The sequence below is a fragment of the Ovis aries genome, chromosome 16 (assembly GCF_016772045.2).
Source record: "Ovis aries strain OAR_USU_Benz2616 breed Rambouillet chromosome 16, ARS-UI_Ramb_v3.0, whole genome shotgun sequence".
Lineage (NCBI taxonomy): Eukaryota > Metazoa > Chordata > Mammalia > Artiodactyla > Bovidae > Ovis > Ovis aries.
In genome coordinates this window covers 14054957-14075896 of record NC_056069.1, presented here as the reverse complement: position 1 = coordinate 14075896, position 20940 = coordinate 14054957, and the positions used below count along the sequence as shown (strand labels likewise).

At 35.0% G+C, this 20940-nt stretch overlaps 1 protein-coding gene across 5 annotated transcripts in view; it reads right to left on the bottom strand.

The window, feature by feature from the left end:
* Positions 1 to 20940, bottom strand: part of TRIM23 (tripartite motif containing 23) — a 34656-nt gene that overhangs the window by 9447 nt on the left and 4269 nt on the right. The window contains exons 1-7 of one of the 5 annotated variants that reach the window (XM_060400386.1): positions 18492 to 18600; positions 16891 to 17090; positions 13767 to 13888; positions 11423 to 11701; positions 10682 to 10864; positions 7618 to 7833; positions 3651 to 3785 (exon numbers count right to left, since the gene is read on the bottom strand). In XM_060400386.1, the coding sequence (XP_060256369.1) occupies positions 3651 to 3785; positions 7618 to 7833; positions 10682 to 10864; positions 11423 to 11539 (651 nt within the window). In that variant the 5' untranslated portion in view covers positions 11540 to 11701; positions 13767 to 13888; positions 16891 to 17090; positions 18492 to 18600. Of the gene's footprint in view, positions 1 to 3650; positions 3786 to 7617; positions 7834 to 9769; positions 9885 to 9922; positions 10493 to 10681; positions 10865 to 11422; positions 11702 to 13766; positions 13889 to 16890; positions 17091 to 18491; positions 18655 to 20940 lie in introns of those variants that run through there. The other 4 variants (XM_004016933.6, XM_060400387.1, XM_012096834.5 and 1 more) reach the window with 4 other exon arrangements.

The window sequence follows — 20940 nt, the reverse complement described above, 5'->3', positions numbered from 1 at the left end:
ATTAAAAATAGACTAAAGTCCTAGAGGGGCGGGATGGGGTAGCAATGTGGAAAGGAAGTTCAAGAGGGAGGGGACACATGCATACCTATGAGTGATTCATGTTGATATATGGAAGAAACCAACACAATACTGCAAAGCAATTAGCCTTCAACTAATTTTTTTAAATAGACCAAACTTACATAGGATTTTTGTAAGAATTAATTTTTTAAAAGATGGGTAATTTGGACTCATGGAGTTGGAAGAGAAAAAAACAATGAAGAAAAGTGAAAAGACCCTAAGAGACACATCGGACTGGGAGTCCCAGAAGGAGAATACAGAAATAAAGGGGCAAAGAGATCTTACTTGAAGATATAATGGCTGAAAACTTCCTAATCTGAGGAAAGAAATGGATATAAAAATCCTACCTCAATGCATTCAAACTATGATAAATGCAAAGAGACCCACATTAAGATATATTATAACCCAACTGTCAAAATTCAAAAACAGATAATCTTGAAAGCAACAAGAAAAAATGACTAATCACAGAAAGGGAGCTTCCATAAGACTATCAACAAATTTCTCAGCAAAAACACACTGCAGACCAGAAGGAATGGGATGATACAGTCAAAGTGCTGAAAGAAAAAGGCTTCAACCAGGAATTCTATATATAGCAAAACTGTCCTTCAAAAATTATGGGAAAAAAGATTTTCCTAGAAAAACAAAGCTGATGAAGTCAGGATCACTAGACCTGTTCAATAAGAGAAGCTAAAGGAGTCCTTCAAACTGAAATGAAAGGCTGTCAGCAATACGAAGTCATATGAAAATCCAAAATGGTAACAATAACTACAGGAACAAATAGTAACCTGCATTATTATAATTTGGGTGAATAAATTTAATTCTTCATTGAAATGAAATAACAAACACATTAAAAGAAACTATAAGCCTGTGCTAATAAGTGTACAGTATATAAAGATATAATTTGTGACATCAATAATATAAAGTACAGGGGGTGGAGCTCTGGAAAAATAGAATTTTTCTATGCAATTGAAGTTAAATTGTTATCAATTTAAAACAGAATGTTACAACTAAGATATTTTATGTAATTGTAAAGGTAACCTCAAACACACACACAAAAATCCATAGAATATAAACAAAAGGAAATGAGAAGGAACTCAAACCATGACATTAAAAAAAAAATCAATAAAACACAAAAGGCAATGAAAGAGGAAAGGTAAAACAAAAAAAAGTATCAAGTTAGGCAGAAAATAAACAAAATGACAACAGTAAGGGTTTACCTAACAATAATTAAATATAAATAGACTTAACTCTCCACTCAAAAGACATAGTGTGACCTAGTGTGAAAAACCAAGATCTAAAAATATGCTGTTTACAAAAGAGACTCACTTTATATCTAAGGAAACACACATTTGAAAGTGAAAGGATGGTAAAAATGCTAATCTCTTTGGGATGCAAATCACACCCAAAAGAAAGCAGGGCTGGCTATCCTAAAATCAGACAAAATAGATTTTTAAGTCAGAAACTGTTATAAGAGACAAGTTCATTATATAATGGAAAAATGGAAGGTTTATAAAGAATATATAATAATTCTAAATATCTGGATTATAAATAAATAGAGTAAAGCCCTAAACATAAGAACCAAAGCTATAAAAATCGTAGAACAGCAGAAAAGCTCCTGACACTGGATTTAGCAGTGATTTTCTTGGATATGACATAAAAAACAATCAACAGAAGCAAAAACAGATAAACGGGACTAGATCAATGTTAAAAGCTTTTGTGAATCAGAGGACACAATCAACAGAGTGAAGAAGAAAACTACAGAATGGGAGAAGATACTTGCAAATCATGTATCTCATAATGGATTCATATATGGAATATATAAAGAACTCCTACAACTCAACAACAAAAGTCAGATAGAAACAGAAAAATAGGCAAAAGGACTTGTAAAAAATTCTCCACAGAACTGACCAAGAAGTATATGAAAAGATGCTTAACATCACTGATCATCAGAGAAATGCAAATCAATACCACAATAAGTTATCACTTTACACCAATCAGGATGGCTACTATCAAAAACAAAACAAACAGAAAAGAATAAGTGACAGTGTGGAGAAACTGGAATCCTCATGCACTTTTGGTAGGATTTATATCATGTGATGCAACACTAAGCAAACAGTATGATATTTCCTCAGAAAACTAAAAACAGAACTACTATATGAACCATTAGTCCCATTTCTGGTGTTTATCCAAAAGAATAGGAAACAAAGCCTGAAAGAGATGTCTATACAATCATGTTCACAGCAGCACTATTCACAATAACCAAGAGGTAAATTAACCCAAATATCCACCGATAGATGAATGTATACACAAAATGTGGCATACACAATGAAATATTATTTAGACTTAAAAGGATATTCTGTCACATACTACAACACAGGTGAACTCTGAGGACATAATACTAAGCGAAATAAACCCAGTCACAAAAAGACAAACATTATCCACGTATACACTCAATTTAGAGTAGTCAAATTTAATGAAACAGAAAGTAGAACAGTGGATACCAGGATATGAGGAGAAGCAGGGAATAGGGGAGCAGTCATTTATAAGGTATAGTTTCCATTTTTGAAGATGAAAGATTTCTGAAAATGTTTCACACAATGTGAATATACTTAACGATACTGAGCTATACACTTAAAAAACGATTAAGATGGTAAAAAATTTTGTGTTTACCAGAATAAAAAAATGTACATACAATCAAGTACCTTGTAGATGTAAAAGGGAATGGAAAAGGTCACATATACTGCAAAGGAGTGACCTCTAGGATGTACCCTCAAGTTAAAATGCAAGGTGGAGGAGTACAGTACTCTACCTTTGAATGGGTGGAGAGTACATGCAAACATATTTCTCTATTTTTTTAAATGATGAATAAAACTAAGAAAACTAAGAAAAATTCTATTCTTCTCCATAGTTTTGTATGGAGAAGGGAAGAAAAGGATGGAGGGGTCAAATTGAAGTTAGACTTCACTGAATGCACTTTGCTTTGCAGATATGACTCTGGACCATGTGAATGCTTCACAGTAATTATAAAACAAGATTAAAAACAATTTTAAAGCCACTCAAAAATAGCAAAATGAAACACATGTACCTTTTTAAATTAGGGGGAATCCACTTGAAAAGAGACTAAAACATATCAAAAAATGCGAAATACAGTCTCAGACCTAAAAAAATTTATTTAACAATCTAGGAAATCTGAATACTAATTTGATAATGGGTAATATTAAAGATGTATTTAATTTCTTAGATGTGGTGATGGTATTTTGATCATGTTTTAAAAATGATTTGATGTTGGGATGAAATATGTTGAGATTTGTTTCAAAATAACCTGGGAGATTATAGGTAGAAAGAGACTGGGAGAAGTGTAGGTGAAATAAAAAGTTTTTAACTGTTCAAGTAGGTGGTGATGAGTATAGGAAGATTCATTAAACCACCTTCTATTTTCCACTGATAAAGTTTTCTTTTTTAATCCTATGGTTCATTAATTTCTTAGTTGTCTATTCAAGCTAATTACCAAGGAAGGTAAAACAATTATGATTTAATTGTGAACAATTATGTGTTCAAAAACACACCTAAAAATGAAGTACAGAATGCATTACCTTTGTAAAAGTGACAGGGATGCTGGCATCCAACTGAATGTGATCTGCGATTTCTGTAAACTGCTGCTGCTGCTTTTGCAGTGCTTCCAGTAACCTTGTAATTTCTTGTTTTGCCAAAACAACTCTACAATCATCCTAGAAAGGAGAAGATATTTCTTATAAACCTTTTAAAGAAACCAGGAAAAGCGATATCACTAAAACTCAAGAAAAGCTCATTTAACATTATAGTATTCAAAGTTAGCTGCTGAAGATTCAGTGCTTTTAAATTGTGGTGCTGGAGGAGAAGACTCTTTACAGTCCCTTGGACTGAAAGCAGATCAAACCAGTCAATCCTAAATGAAATCAACTATGAATATTCACTGAAAGGACTCATGCTGAAGCTGAAGCTCCAATATTTTGGCCACCTGATATGAAGAGTTAACTTACAGGAAAAGGCCCTGATGCTGGGAAAGACTGAATGCAGAAGGAGAAGAGGACAGCAGAGGATGAGATGGTTAGACAGCATCACTGACAACAGACACAAATTTGAGCAAACTCTGGAAGACAGTGGAGGACAGAGGATCTTGGCATGTTATAATCCATGGAGTCACCAGAGTTGGACATTCAACAACAACAAAGTTAACTTACTTGTAAATCTGACTAAGATAACAATAGTCAGACATTAATAAATAATTTAAGAGACCATCAACATATGAATAGGTAAATAATTTTATATTCACCAATGTAATACTATCACAATAAAAATGAACTACAATTACATTTTGACAAAATGAATTTCACATGAAATAAGAGTAGAAATGACATGAAGAGTTCTTATTGTATGATTCCCACTTTTATTAATTATTCAAAATAGACAAAAACAAAGTATACATTAGAAATCAGGATAGTGGTTCATCCTTAGGAGGAAAGGCAGGTAGTTACTAGAATAGAGTCTGAGGGGCTTCTGGGGTCCTGGTAATGCCATTACTGGATCTGGATGCTGATTACATAGCAATGTCCAGTCCTAAAATACAGCAAGTTGAATGCATATGCACATATTTCTATGTGTGTGTATGTATATGTATATATATACACACACACACATATATAGTACTCCTATAAAAGTTTTTCAAAATAGTGTAAGATATACACATATCGGTTCCAGAAACAAAGGACTAAAGGTCAAACTGTGATGTCTCGTCTCACTCTAGAGTCCCAGGCTCTTTCCTTCCAGTTGCTCAAATATTATTCCAGAAATATTCTATACATATGCCAATGTATTCTTCATAAGATATAGATTTTCCAACAATACATAAGCGCCATGAAAGAAACAGCATTGTTAGTTTTTGCTCACTGCTGTATATTCACATGAAAAGAAAGAAAGTGAAAGTTGCTCAGTAGTGTCCGACTCTTTGCGACCCCATGGACTACGCAGTCCATGGACTTCTCTAGGCCAGAATACTGGAGTGGGTAGCCTCCCCCTTCTCCAGGGGATCTTCCCAACCCAGGGATCGAACCCAGGTCTCCTGCATTGCAGGTGGATTCTTTACAGCTGAGCCAAGAACAGCTCACTCAAGGGCTTTCCTTGAGTCAAGGGAAGCCCAAGAACACGAGTGGGCAGCCTATCCCTGTGTATAGGTTTCTCAAGAGGCAGGTCAGGTGGTCTGGTATGTTCCCATCTCTTTCAGAATTTTCCACAGTTTATTGTGATCCACACAGTCAAAGGCTTTGGCATAATGATGCTTACCCTATTTCAAAATGCAATCTGCTATACCTTCACACTTTTTATTTTTCCCTTAGCTCTTATCACTTTTTAACATACTATATAATTTACTTATTAGAAATGGTTATGGCTTATTGTCTGTCTCTTGCTAAGATGCTAATTCCACAGGATTATGGCTTTTGGCCTATTTTGCTTATTGATGTATTCCATGTACCTAGAATTTACATGGCACATAGCAGGCACACAAAAAAATGTCTGCCTCATAAATAAATCTTAACCAAGCAGCATCATGCCTTGAACTTAGACGACGCATCAACTGTTTTGGAGGGGAGGGATGATTAAATTTTATCCTCAAAATTGGTAATAAATATGTGCTATTCCATCCATTCCTCTCTTCAGGCATCTCTGTGGAAGGAACTTTTAAGACTACTGGCTGAGAATAGGGTTCTGTGGCCATAAATCAGAATAAAACTAATAAGTCCATATGATGAATGAATCCAAGGCCCCAATTTCATTTGCATTAACACAGTGAGATAATACCATGTCATTAACATTTATCAGTCACTTTGACAAAATGCTTCAGAAACTCTAAAATACTTCTAAATATTTCAGTAGCCATGAGCATACTTTTAAATTAAATAAATATAAAAATACTTTGAAGTAGTCACTTAAGTATGATTTAGGGCATGCTCCATTTCTAATTTTGCTGTGCAGCTTGAGCTGAACAAGTGTTTATTAAGCTCTTTCTAACCAGATACAAAGAATTTAGATACAAAGATCCATTCAGCCAACATTCAGAAGGACAAACGTGAGTAATGTATCACTAGACTCAAATCAGGAGACAAAAACCCCCACAATCATGTGAACAGAAAAACTAATACGAAGAACAGTTAACTAGGTGTAGTTATTAACTAGGCAACTGAAAGTGTAAAAAGAGCTCGGAGGTCTCATGGAGGAAACAACTGTAAGAAATAGCTACCACTCTCAGGGCTGGGGGAATAAAGGAGAGATGCTAGAATTATTAAAACTTAGACACTTATAGGAGGGATCCCATGGAGCTGAAACTCAGATCTCTAAGGAAAGCGGTCTCGTTTGAGCAGTGACATTTACATGAACCCCAAGCAAACGGGAACCCACAGGAAATCACATCCACCTTTCAGCCTCCCTCTACTGCTCCCTACTGGCAAAGCCTAAAATAACATGGAACCAGCTGGCAGAGCAGGTTTTCAGCGTTCCAATCTCAGCATCACAAAGCAGAGGTCAGAATAGGACTGGAGCAAGAAGACAACTTAATAAATGGCAAAAACATCAATTACTACAGTTCAATGTGACAAGGACTAAAGGACGCAAGACTGATGCAGTTACAGCCTAGCCTATCAGATTTTTAAGAGAAAAAGCTCTACAATGGTAGAAAGTTTAGCTCTCTAATGATTTGTATCAACACAATCATAAGCAATATATCAAAAAATGAGTGTCTGCAGCATACTAGGATTCTTAGGGCAACAATTAGTCTTAAATTGCATATTTATGAAGGCAGATCCAAAACAGTAATGAGTAAGACTGACATTTTTGTTAGAATAACCTTAAATCTAAATCATTTTAAAAGCATATTATCTTATGGCAAAACCAATACAGTATTGTAAAGTAAAATTAAAAATAAATAAAATAAAAGCATATTATCTGCAATATGGGTAACAAATTGCTTATGATACCTCATGCATCAAAAAAAAACCATGGATTTTCTGTGACATAAAAGTTAAGAACTAATAAATTAGAGCAGAGATGGGTAGTTCATGCTACAGATGCACTACCCACCTCCCCCCACCAAAAACCAATGAACAAAAAAGAGCAAGGACAAGGAACTTCAAACAACAGTAAAAATTTGAAGAAGGATTTCCAATATTAAAAAAGGGAGACATAAGCCCACCAAGCAGGAAGAATAGTATATATGTTTGGCAAAAAAGGGTTAAAGGACTTGGGATGAATAGAGAATGACAAGAAGTTAAAGAGGTTCTAGAACCTATGGTTTTATGGTGGGGAGGGCACAAAAAAGAGAGGGCACTGATATGATTGACTGGAGCAATGCGAGCTTAGAGATCACGTCCTAAGCACAGCCCACATTAAAGCCCACAATAACACAGAGTAATAATATAAAACTATTTATTAAATTAATAAAATAACTAGTATGTACTCTGGTAATGATTTGATTAAGCTTACAAATTCTCCTTCCTAAACTATGTCCTAACAATGTTTTAAACCATGTACCTGTTGCAAAGTCTTTTCACAATGGAGACAGGCTGTTGAAACCTGAGATAACAAAATAGTCATATCTTCTTGTTGCTGCCTAAGCCAAATCAATTTTTCTCGAACATGAGCATCAACAACACTTAGAGCCATTTCTTCTTGACGACACAGAGTTTCATGCAGATCAGAAAAATAAGCTCGGACACACGATCGGGCATTCTCTGCAGTACCTGGTACCTTGGGCAATAAAAATAAGTTTTCAACAACTGTAACCTTAAAAAAGATTTTTTATGTGAAATAATGAAAATTTCAATACCATCTATAACCTTAAAAATCCCAAAATGTGTATCTCCACACAGGACTTTTCCCCTTAAACACAGCCTTTGGATATCCAACAGTTTAAATGACATTTCAAAAAAACAAGGAATGCCTAACCTACAGTCTCCCTCAACCTCAAACCTAGTTTTCTCCATCTCAATCAATAAACGGCAACTACAACTTCCAGGTTGTTCAAGCTAAAAAAACTGGAGTCACCCTTAACACTTCTCTTTTTTATCTCTCAACTAGTTTCTTACTGAATTCTGCTGACTTCAAAATATATCTAGAATCTGATCATGCCTCACCATCTCTACTTCTACCAACCTAATCAAAGCCATTATCATTTCTCACTTGAGTATTGTAATAGCCTTCTAACTCGGCTCACTAGATCTACCCCTGCTCCCTACAACGTATGCTCCATCCAGAAGCCAGACTGATCATTTTAACTGTTAAGTCAAAATGTTAATTATTACTTTGCTCAAAACACTCCCATGGTTTCCCACACAGAGTAAACGCCAAAGTCCTTTATATGGGATGTTCAATGACAGAATCCCTGAGAAAGAGCCATCTGAGCTCAGACCTGAAGGAGGTAGGAGAGGGAACCACATGAACATTTTGAAGAAGAGCATTCCTGAAATAAAGTAAAGCAAGTGCCTATAAGGCCCTTTCTGACATCAATTCCAGCTATGCTTTCCATTAATCATTCTGTTTTAGCTACACTGAGCTTCCTTGAAGTTTCCTAAGAAAACAAGGCACATTCCAACTGTAGGGCCTCTGTACTTGATCTAGAGTGTTCTTTCCCCAAATATTAGCATGGTTCCCTTTTCTCAGCTCCTTTAGGTCTTTGCTCAATGCCCCTTCTCAGGGAGCCTGTCCTCAAATACCACCTTTTCTGGATTTTTCTCCAAAGCACCTAATAAAATACTTCTGCCATATTTTACTTGTATATTGTCTCTCTTCCCACATTAGAATGCAAACTCTGCATAGGTGGTATTTTTGACTTGTAAAGTGGTGTCTCCTTAGCTAGAATAGTGTTTAGCACTTGAGATATGTTCAATAAATATTTACTGAGGGCATAAGTATTTCCACCATAGTACAACAAGGTCCAACAGAATTTTATGTGGTGACATGTTCTATATCTGTGCTGACCAATATGGTAGCCACTAGCTACACACACAGAAAATGTACTTCAAATGTAGCTAGTGAGACTGAGGAAGTAAATTTTGTATTTCTTGGGATTGATAAATAATTTAAACTTAAACAGCCACATGAGGCTACGGGCTACTAGTTTGACAGAGCGTTATTCTAGCCATTATTCCCAATGACTTGGCTTTAATTTTGATTACCAAAAAACCCCACTATACTTCATCTGTCCCTGTGCTTTATATTCCTGTCTGAAAATATCCCTTTCTTCTCTATGCATGTGTGCTAAGTCGCTTCACTCATGTCCGACTCTTCGTGACCCTATGGACTGTAGCTCTCCAGGTTCTTCTGTCCATGGAGTTCTCCAGGGAAGAATAATGGAGTGGGTTGCCATGCCCTCTTCCAGGGGATCTTCCTGACTCAGGGATTGAGCCCACATCTCTTAAAGACTCCTGCACTGGCAAGCGGGTTCTTTACCACTAGTGCCACCTGGGATGCCCCAACGCTTCTCCTCTATAATTCAATTTTTAAAAGCAACTACCACTACTGCCTAAGTCCCTTCCTTCTCTTCATAGCCAAACTCTTAGAAGTTAGACACACTCACCTCCTAATACCCACTTACTCTTCATCTTACTGGGGGTTGGTTGGGGGGGGGGGAATATTTCCATTTATTTCACAGATATAACAAATTCAACATCCAAATTAAACTTACCACCTTGGTCTCATCCTCCCCTCCCAAATTCTTCTTCCTCCCCGTTTAGAGCACAACCATCCGCCAGGCTGGGCAAGGTGGAAACCTAGGCATCATGCTTGACCTTGCAAGTTACCTATCAATCAATATTATCAATCAATCACTATGACCTACCTATTCTACTTCTTTAACATCTCAAAGCCATGTGCTTCTCTCCATCCTCAATACTGCAGTATTATGGGCCACAAACAATTCTCAAGTAGATAATTTCAGCAACCTCACAAGAGGTCTCCTTGCTTCCAATCTTGTTGTTCCTCCAATTCATTTTTTATATTAAACAGCAACCTTTCTTAATGCAAATCTGATTAAGTTATTCCTATGACAATTCTTCAATGGCTCATCACTGCCTGTGAGATAAAGTCCAAACTCTTTAACATAGCTAACAAGATGTTGCACGATTTGGCCCTTAATTCTCCAACGTGTTTTCTTACCATCTGCCACCCCAATACTCAAAGCTTCAACCACAGTGAACTTAGTTAACTTTCTACAATACGTCCAAGTCTCACTGCCAGGTATTTTAACATATGCTTCCCTCTCTGGAACAACTCTCTCCCATCTCACTCTTCTCCCTGACTAAATTCCTTTAAATCTCAGTTTAGACATCACATCTTCTACAAAGCCTTCCAAGACTTACCTAAGTTAATGCTATTTATATGCACACTGCCAGGGCATCCTGCATTTCCCCCACAAAGTAAACAGTTACCACACTTGAAACTCTTCCATGATGGATTATAAATTTCCGTAAAGACAGAGACTTTTCAAAAAACTTATTTCCACTGACTAGTGCAGTACTGGTACAATGGAATTGCTCAATAAATCCTATAAGGTGAAAAAGTAAGAAGGAAAAAGGGTAAGGAGGAAAAAAATCCATACATGTTCTGTGTGGGCCATTCCAATTCCATCTTCTACTATTTGTTCTCCTCCTTCAATGTGCTGAACGATTCCAACTAATTTTCTGGAATAATCTGAAATTTCCTCAGTGAAGGTCCGTATGCAATGAGCCATATCTAAAATTGATGCTCGGATCTGGTTAGCTTCTGGTTCCAATACTGAATGCTATAAGATGCAACATAATTATAGAAAAGAACTCATAGTATTGACTAATGATATAAAATGCTACTTAACTGGTTCCTATTAATAAAAAAAGCATTAGCTGCAAGTGGGTTTTGTAACATATTTACAAAATCACAGCATGAAGAAATACTAATTTGCCTTCATTCCAAAATTATTGATCCTTCAAAGAAATAATTTAAAATTTGGAATTTCATATACTGCTAAGAAACCAAGAAATCGCTAAAATTTGATCACAAGCATTAGCTCATCAGCAGATATATTATCAACACAATCCAGTGCTTTACAAAAACATGCACAGAAAGAAAAGGACTTTTTATTTCCTTTCTGGAAAGCCACTTTCAATAAAGAATGAAGCATGAGGACTCTGAAATTTTTGATAAGTCATTATAAACCTCTCTTTTCCTTTCATGCTACCAAGCTCAACTCATTTATCATTTAGCTCTTCTTCAGTTTCTACTTTAGTATAAAGAACCAAGTCAGTGAAAATAAACAGTAGGCTGGTAAAGCAGATCAAGTTATCAACTTTAATTATATTCATACCTTGTGACCTTGGTGTTTTCCATATTCTTTGCAGACACAACACATGAGTGGGCTAGTTTGACAGCCATCTTCCAAGCAAACAAACTCAATGGCATGCACTTGATGCTGAGAGCACATGGTCTTCTCATGCGGTTTATCAGCTAGAGGCACTCTCCTGTGCTTTGCTAGTGTCTTCGTAGAATGAGTAACTTGGGAACACTCTGAGCACAAGTGAGTTGCACATACAGTGCAATATACAGATGCAACATGAGCTTCATCTTCATCACAACGAATGATGCTCTGATAAACAAAAAAGTAATGTATTAAAACTAAACCCCTTTATTAAACAGAAACTGACTGAGACCCAGAAAACAAACTTATGGTTACCAAAGGAGATACCAAGGGAGAGGGAGGAGAAATAAATTACACATTACTATATATAAAATAGGTAAACATCAAGGACCTACTGTACAACACAGGGAACTATACTCAGTATCTTATAACAATTTATAATGGAAAAGAATCTGAAAAAGAATATGTGTGTGTGTTTGTGTATAACCAAACCATGTTGATGTATGCTTGAAACTAACATAATATTATAAAGTAACTATACTTTGATTTTAAAAAAATTTTTTAAACTAAACCCCAATCATTATAACATGCCAAATTTTGAAATATAAAAGCCCATAATCTTTATATATATAAAAATAAACTGATCATTAAATACAAAGGTCATTCACTACTCACGTCTATAGGTAAGTGAAAGCTATTTCCAAAACTGATCATCAATATATGCTACGAATTTGAGGCCAAAAATAAAACCATTATTTTAGATTCACTGTCAGTGCAAAGGTATCTACTGCAAAATCCCCTCACTTTATACACAAGAAACGAACAATAGAGGATAGAAGTCTGTGTTTTTTAAGACTGAAAGAACTGATAGTAAATACTTCCCCCCTGCTTTAAATATACTTGTCAGCATAATGTATAGAAAAAGAGAAGCACAAATTTTATTACTTAGATAACCAAGTGAAGCTTTTAAAAAGATGCTTGGACTCCAACCTGAGAAATACCCATTGCTCAATAGGTGTAGATGAAGTCCAGGCTGTGTATTTTTTCTAAAACTCCATAGCTGAGTCCACTGCACTATCCTGGTTGAAAATCATTAAATTTAAGAAAAAAATAAAATAAATAAAATAAAAATGTTACATGTAACCTTATAAATGTTTATTATTTTTATGAATTAGTTAAAAAGCATTCTGAGTTGTCAATTTTACATGTCAGATAATCAAGAATGCTTCAAAAACTTTTTCTAAATACTAAAAGGCCATAACTGGAAAGGGAAAGATTTGGTATAAATTTCTGTAGAAATAAAAATTAGAAAATATATCAATGGTATCATTCAGTATCACAGTAAATAAAAAATGAACCCAAAGTTAAACAACTTTGCTTACAACTATGAAAAATGCCTATGTATAAAATTAAAAAGTCATGTCTTCTGCTTTCTAGAGCTGACAAATTTGTAAGATCAATGTTAGATAATCCTCAATGTCTTTCAAACTAAAGGTAAAAGATAAATCATGGGAAAGAACTGCAAAATTTTTAGAAAACAGTGCTTCAGTTTGAGATTACTTTCATTGATTCACTTCATATAGGAAATCATGGTCTAATAAAAGAGAAGTAAAAAGTCAATCTGACATTTTCCTTGATACTAAACATGTGGTTTTCAAGGTGTTCATTAAAATTATTAACTATTTACTGAACAACTATTCCTATATTCAAAACAGTCTATGAGTTATATAGACAAATTTTATGCTAAAAATGTGTATTTTAACTTGTGTTAATGGCCTTCTAATAATTATTGGACACTAACCTGTCTGGATAAAGAGAGTACATCTACATACAATTTAACTTTTCATGAAGATATTTAATAGTAATTCCCTCAGGAGCTATGGCTACCTGTAAGGCATTTTGTTTCTACGCTAAAAGGTCCCTTTCATGGAGTTCCTCTTTCTTTCTCTGTGCTTTAACTGTTGAATGATTCACTTTTGCATCCTCTGCTTTAAAGTAGGCTACATATCCTTCGTATTCATCCATAATCTTACTCTTCCACTTTACCCTTATGTAGAACTAATGATGATAAGGAAACAAGTTCATACAAAAAACAGAGTTTGCATATATTTTCAGAGAATTCAAGCTTCAGTTTTGCTTTTCTTCAGTTGGGGATTCTGTTGCCTTCAGAACTACAATGTAATGAAAAGTTGTGTCTCTGGCATCCTACTTCATAGGGCAAGTGAAGGTAATATTGTGCATATAATGGCAAATATTTTAAATTTAACAAATATTTCAACAGTTCAATCGATACCTCTCCAGATATCCCAATGGCTTCTTCTGCAGCTCCATACTGACCAGTATGTCCATTCTGTAGTCTTTCCAGAAGCTCCAATAAAGCAAAGTTTTTCTTCAGTCCCCAGACACCTGAATCTCCTAGAATATAAACATATAAACTAAATATAACAAAATGGAATATTATTTATTTTACCCCATATCCTGATAGTAATTTCAATGTCTCACAGTTCAATCATTAATGTTTAAATTTTCAAAATTCAAAATTCCTCCACTTCCTATTAATGATATAACAGCAATATTAATATTCTCCTTAAAACACAGAACTCCTTAGCATTCTAAGCAGAAACATTTTTTCTTTTCTTATTCTTTTTCTATAATTTAACTTCAATATAATTTATAATTTATAAATTCTATTTCCTCACTTTTACTATATATCCAAAAAAAGTGCTTTAAATATTTTTTTTTGCTTTAAATATTTTTAACAGCAACCTACAGTAAGAAATATATTTTACATTGCAACCCAGTATAATTAATACACACACACACACACCCACACACCACTGAAACAGAAGATTTACAAACCAAAATTCACCCTCGCAGTGTGCAACAAACTGATTGGTTTTATCCTATTTCTTTTTAAAAAATATTATTCACAGACAGTTAAACTGATTTTATGACCACAAATATGGTCATAAAATATGATGCATGTTTGAAAATCACAGTATGAAAGAAAGATACACTTAACCTAAAATAAATCCATCTCTAAACTGGAACTACAGCAGCTAAAGACATTTCCCCATATCTCATCTAACCTAGAACCCTAAGGGCAATCAATAAATATATAAACTCCTTCCCACACACATACACAGAGTTTCACACTAAAGTCTGACGATACTCCCTTTTAGGTAGATAAGACTTTAGGGCACATCTGAATGAGGACCAATGCCTCTTTTCCCCAGAACTGACCATAAAAGGCCAGGTGAACAAGCATATGTGCATCCATACGTGGCCACACACATGAGCACACATAAACACAAACTCTTCCTAAGACTATAAATAAAAGACAGATCCTCTGGAAATTAGAAGGAATATCTGTTACGCTGAGCTTCTATACAACAAATACCATCTGACACAAAGCTGCCACCTAATACATACTCATTGAAAAAACAAAAGAATGATGAAGTCAATGGTTACAAGGCTTCCGTCCTTCTTGGCCCCTCTTTTCTAAGGGAGGAAAGGAAGGAAGAAAAAAAGGAAGGAAGAAGGAAAGCTGAAGAAAAGGTAAGGAAAAAAGCCATTTCTAGTTATGGTTCTTCAAAAAAATATTTTTAACTAGGCTAAATATCTTTACCCTCCTCTCTGATTTCTGTGACCTCCTTTCCCAAGTATCTATATGCAGCCCCTACCCAGCATTTCCCCCCTGTCTTGCCATCCTAGCAAGGCTTTCTGAACTGATTTAATTTTTCACACATATTCTACATCAAACTGGGTTCTATCCACTTTGTTTATAAAAAATTAAGAAGTACACTAAGTCCTTTATTTAAAAGTATTATCTTGACAGTATCCAAATACTTTAATTATATATTAAACACAAACACATAAACTCCCAGTAGTATTTAAACAGTATCTATCTAGTGCCTAAGATATCATTTAATTTTTCTGTGACTATCAAAATAAATCAATATCTCAATGACTTAAAACAACAAAGATTTGCTTTTTGCTCATATAACATCTCAGGGGTTGGTGATGACAAGAGAGATTCTGTTCCCTTCTGTCCATTATCAAGGACACAGGCCACTGAGGCTCCAACCACCTGTATCACCTCACTACAGCAGGGAAAACAATTTACTACAAACTATCATAAATCCATCCTTAACAGCTCCTATCTGGAAGTTAACACCTCACTTCTACTCATAATTTCACTAGTTAAACGAAAATCACACAGCTCTGCCTACCTAATCAGAAGAGAGCAGGAAGGTGTAATTTTACCATGAGGAAAGAAGAGAAGAACCATAAATGATGCTGACCGGTACTAATAACTATGATAAACAACTACTGATACTAAAGAAGAATTCTAATTTTGATTCTTTCATATTAACAGCAGTTCATGGGGATTGGGGTGGTAGAAGGGAGGGATGGCTTGGGAGTTTGGGATTAGTAGATGTAAACTATGATATATAGAATGGATAAATGACAAGGTCCTACTGTATAGCACAGAGAACTCTATTCAATATCCTATAATAAGTCATATGGAAAGAAAGAAAAAACAGTAACTTGATTTTATAAGCAGGAAATACAAATGATTTTCTTATACTTTTTAATAGATTTTCCAAATTTTCTGCAATTTATATATATATATAATTTCTATAATAGATTTTAAACAGAAATTTAAAAATAATGACATCAAACTATATCAAGGGTCATTAACACATATTCCATAGGCTCGAATCAGAGTAAAATTCTAAGCTACAAGGTATAGTAATTACTATACATCATGCAAAATCCCAGGCTAGATGAATCACAAGCTGGGATCAAGATTGCCGGGAGAAATATTAACCACCTCAGATATGTAGATGACAACATTCTAATGGCAGAAAACGAGAAGGAACTAAAGAGCCTCTTGAGGGTGAAAGCGGAGAGAGAAAACGCTGGCTTAAACTCTACATTCAAAAAACTAAGATCATGGCATCTGGTCCCATCACTTCATGGCATACAGATGGAGAAAAAAGTGGAAACAGTGACATATTTTATTTTCTCAGGCTCCAAAATCACTGCAGACAGTGACTGCAGCCATGAAATTAAAAGACAGTGGCTCCCTGGAAGAAAAGTGATGATGAACCTAGACAGTGTATCAAAAAGCAGAGACATCACTTTGATGACAAAGGTTCATATAGTCGAATCTATGGTTTTTCCAGCAGTCATGTACAGATGTGAGAGCTGGACCATAAAGAAGGCTGAGCACTGAGTAACTAATGCTTTCAAATCGTGGTGCTGGAGAAGACTCTCGAGAGCCCCTCGGACAGCAAGGAGATTAAACCAGTCAATCCTAAAGGAAATCAACCCTGACTATTCATTGGAAGGATTGATGCTGAAACCAAAGCCCCAACAGTTTGTCCAGCTGAAGTGAATAACCAACTCACCGGAAAAGACCCTGATGCTGGGAAAGATTGAGCAGAGGTGGAAAAGGATGAGATAAGATGATGATGAGGATGAGATGGTTGGATGGCATCACAAACTCAATGGGCATTAGTTTGAGCAAACTCCAGGAGATAGTGAAGGACAGGGAAGCCTGGTGTGCTGCAGTCCATGGGGTCACAAAGAACTGGACATGACTTGGTCACTGAACAAGAACATAGAAATCACAACCTATATTCAAGGCAAAATTATTGGTTTGATTGATTTCAACTAGGATATCACTAACCATTACCTGTCACGAATTCCTAGTTTATCACAGTGAGGGTAGTAATAACCCACACTGTGGTATTTATGTAGGGAAGATACAGTGCCCTTCAAAAGAAAGAAAGGGTCTATCTTACATTTGCAAAGTATTACTACTTCTATACAGTTTTATATAAAGAAGATGGTATGATATATATAAATTACAGAATAAAAGCACAATAAAAACACTGTAAAAATAAAAGACATTTCCCCCCGAACCTTATTATTTCTTGACTAATGATGTTAATGCTATCCATAATAATGCTAACACTGTCTTATACTAGTTTTCTGGCAAATGAGCATACTACTTAGTTAAATCAAAGTCTACCAAAATCTTAAAAAACCCATTCTATCCTACCCTTATAAGAAAATATTTTACAACAATGTTTCTTAGCATTTTTAAAGCTTTCTAAAAATCTGGGTACTCTTGCTTGTTTTCCTGGTTGTTTAATTATTTCAAATGTGTTCCACATGATATATAGTCTGAACAGTCTTAAACAGTACTACTGAACTAAAAATAAATGACAACCTTAAACTATTAATTTTGGAAAAAATTCCACCATTAAAAAGAATAAACATAAAATTTATAGTTGTAAGATAACTGTTCAAATGTTAATAAATGTCATTTCCAAATCTGGTATCCTACAGTAATAACTCATTTTGAAAACTATAAAGCAAAATTTTAAAAGTATGCAAAAAACTGAAAAAAAAAAAAAACCCACCAGACCTTTAAACACATTTTAATGGAGGAACAAGAAGTACTTAGTAGTTATCAAATGCTAAAAATACTTCTGTCTCTGATATCAATAAATAACATGTTGAAACTCCAAGTACTTATCTGTATTTTCCTTAATGGCCTATTCATGTCTAAGGTAAACCCTGTTTTACAGGAAAGTGGAAAAGGCTAGCATATCTTTCTCAGGTGTCTTAAAACTATTGATCTATTAAGTACTGAATATAAAAGTCCTAGAAGATGAAATAAAGTTAGTCCCTAAGAGTGGGGCTAGTTTATAGCTTCAGGACTACTGGTTTTAAAAGAAACTGAACCCTCCTTGGAATTTTGTGTTTATTTTTTTGGCCACACCTTGGCATGTTTCCCGATAGGAAAAGACCCCATTCGCCCTACAGTAGAAGCACAGAGTCCTAACCACTGGACTGCCAGGGAACGCTCAGAGTTTTATAATTTTTTAAATCAAGTAGAAAGAAATTGTCTACTATGACATTTGTATTACATGAACAATTTTATATATATATATATATATATATATATATATATATATATATATATTTTTTTTTTTCCTACCTAGGTCTGTTACTTGCCGATCAAAAGGGCAACGGATTGCTCTTCCATGAAGAGGCAGCCGAGTGAGACAGTCATGACAGACTGTATGGCCACAAAGCAGAAGGCGAGGAACTTTGTCTCCTTGCAAAGAGAAGACATCTTCACAAACTCCACACTCCAGCACCTAATAATTGGAAAGAACACATGTGCTCTTCAAAAGACTTTAAAGCATAAATATTTTAGGCTAAAAAAAAAGTCTGATCGTATTTAATGAATCAATCTTGTTACTTTTCCTCCATGAAAAAAAACTGTCTAGGTGTAAAATCTTAAATCATCTTTTATTACTTCATCTGAAAGATCTCATGAAAATTACATCACAGTGAAATCTCCTTGGAAGGATAAGTGTCAGGGACCAAAACAATGTTGTAAGTTAACATCTTAAGTTTTGAAAATTATGACATGATTCGTTGTATGTGAATACCTAACAGTATATAACTCTACTGAAGCTGGGTTCTTAAACAATTTCTCTGCAATTAACTAACCCTCCGAAAACCCAACATTAATTTGGACAAAATTATTTGATAAATGTGCTAGGATGACAACTTACCTGGTAAATGATAAAGAAGTTAAGACAAGACTATAAGTAATTTTCAAGTATCTTCTAACATATATTTGCTTCATACAATGTAAAGGTAAGAATGCAGTTAGACTTAAATTTCAACTCCAAGTTCTCAATTAATAATAACGCCCCGGGTTAGAAAGTTTGTTGTTTATCTAGTTCCAATCACAGGTACCTGACTTGTGAAAGTAGACAGAGTCAGTCGTAGGAAAGATGACAAATCAACTACACATCAAGTAAAAAAAAAGGTATACTTCAATTTAAAAAAAGGAAGGGTGACAAGAATTGGCATATTCTAATTCTTCAGCCCATGAGTTTGTTTTATAATTAGTCAACAAACTTTATCAATGAAGGTTATTTCTTATATATTTGCAGTTTTCCACAATAATTTTTTTAAACATGCCCACACTGAACTGTTTGACTGTACCCCAAATTCCAGAACCACCATCTGTGACCTGCCGCAGCATGGCTCCTGCTCTATTGCTTCTCTTCTCTTTCAAATTCTATTCTCAAACTATATCAAATAACTTGCAGTTCATGGCACACACCAAACTGTTTTTGCCTCTTTCTTTACGTTAACACTGAAAAAACAGCTAACGAGACATTTTCCTAGGGATTCTATTTTTACATTAACAAACTAACAAATTCCTAAGTGAACACACTATCCTTAGGGTTCCCATGTACCATGGATAAGTGTTGATCTCAATACCCAAAACACTTTTTAATACTTTAATTGGCTTTCCAGCCTCTCTTACCCTGTTAGACCAAAGCCCTCAGGAACAAGGTATTCCAAATACCAAGCACCTATGTGCTTAGGTTAATAAAGTCCAACAAAAGTAAAAATTTTAACCAACAAATACATACTACAAGGTTAAAAAAAAAAAAAAACCCAGAGTGAAAATCAGACTTAATCCAGTAAAACTTTAATAGTAACTCTACAGTCAAGCTAGAGTCAGCACATGAAATGTTAATGTTTTTCACTGTAAATAAACTGATAATTCATGACTGGCTTGAATCCCAGTATGGTCCAAAAGAAGCTTAAATGTAACACATAGTTCACAGAAAAGGCAATGAAAACAGATCTTTAATTATATGAAAAGATGTCCAATCTCACTCAAAGCATTTTGCAATCAGTTGAAGCTATATCAATATACTTTTTCCAGATTATATTTTAAACAGCTGATAACACTTTCTACTGATGAAAGTGTGGGAGAGTAGATAAACTGCCGGTTGCTGTGAACTGTTTATTGACTGATATAGCCCCTATGGAAGGCAATTTGACAAAACCTATCAACAGTGTGAATAGCTTAGTAATTCTACTTTCAGGAATTTATCCTACAAGTGTATCACATATGTATAAGAATACCTATATATTATTCCTTCAAGCATCTTTTCCACTAGCAAAATATTGGAAACAAAGTAAATATACACAGAAAATAAATTAAGCAACATTCATATACTGCAAAACTATGCACTCTAGTGGGGGGATTCTCAGATGGCTCAGCAGTAAAGAATCCACCTGCAATGCAGGAGACGCAGGAGACGCAGGTTTGATTCCTGGGTTGGAAAGATCGCCTGGAGGAGGAAACAGCAACCCACTCCAGTATTCTTGCCTGGAGAATCCCATGGAGGAGGAGCCTGACGGGCTCCAGTCCACAGGGTCACAAAGGGTCGGACATGACTGAGCACCGACGCACACATGCAGTCTAGGGAGGAAGAGTCAGGAAACTATGTATACACAGAATGATTCCATATGAATACAGCAAAGTGAAAAATAACATATAGAATATTTAACTTTTGCATAATGGAGAAGATATAAAGGAGGCATATATTTTTATATACACTGTTTTG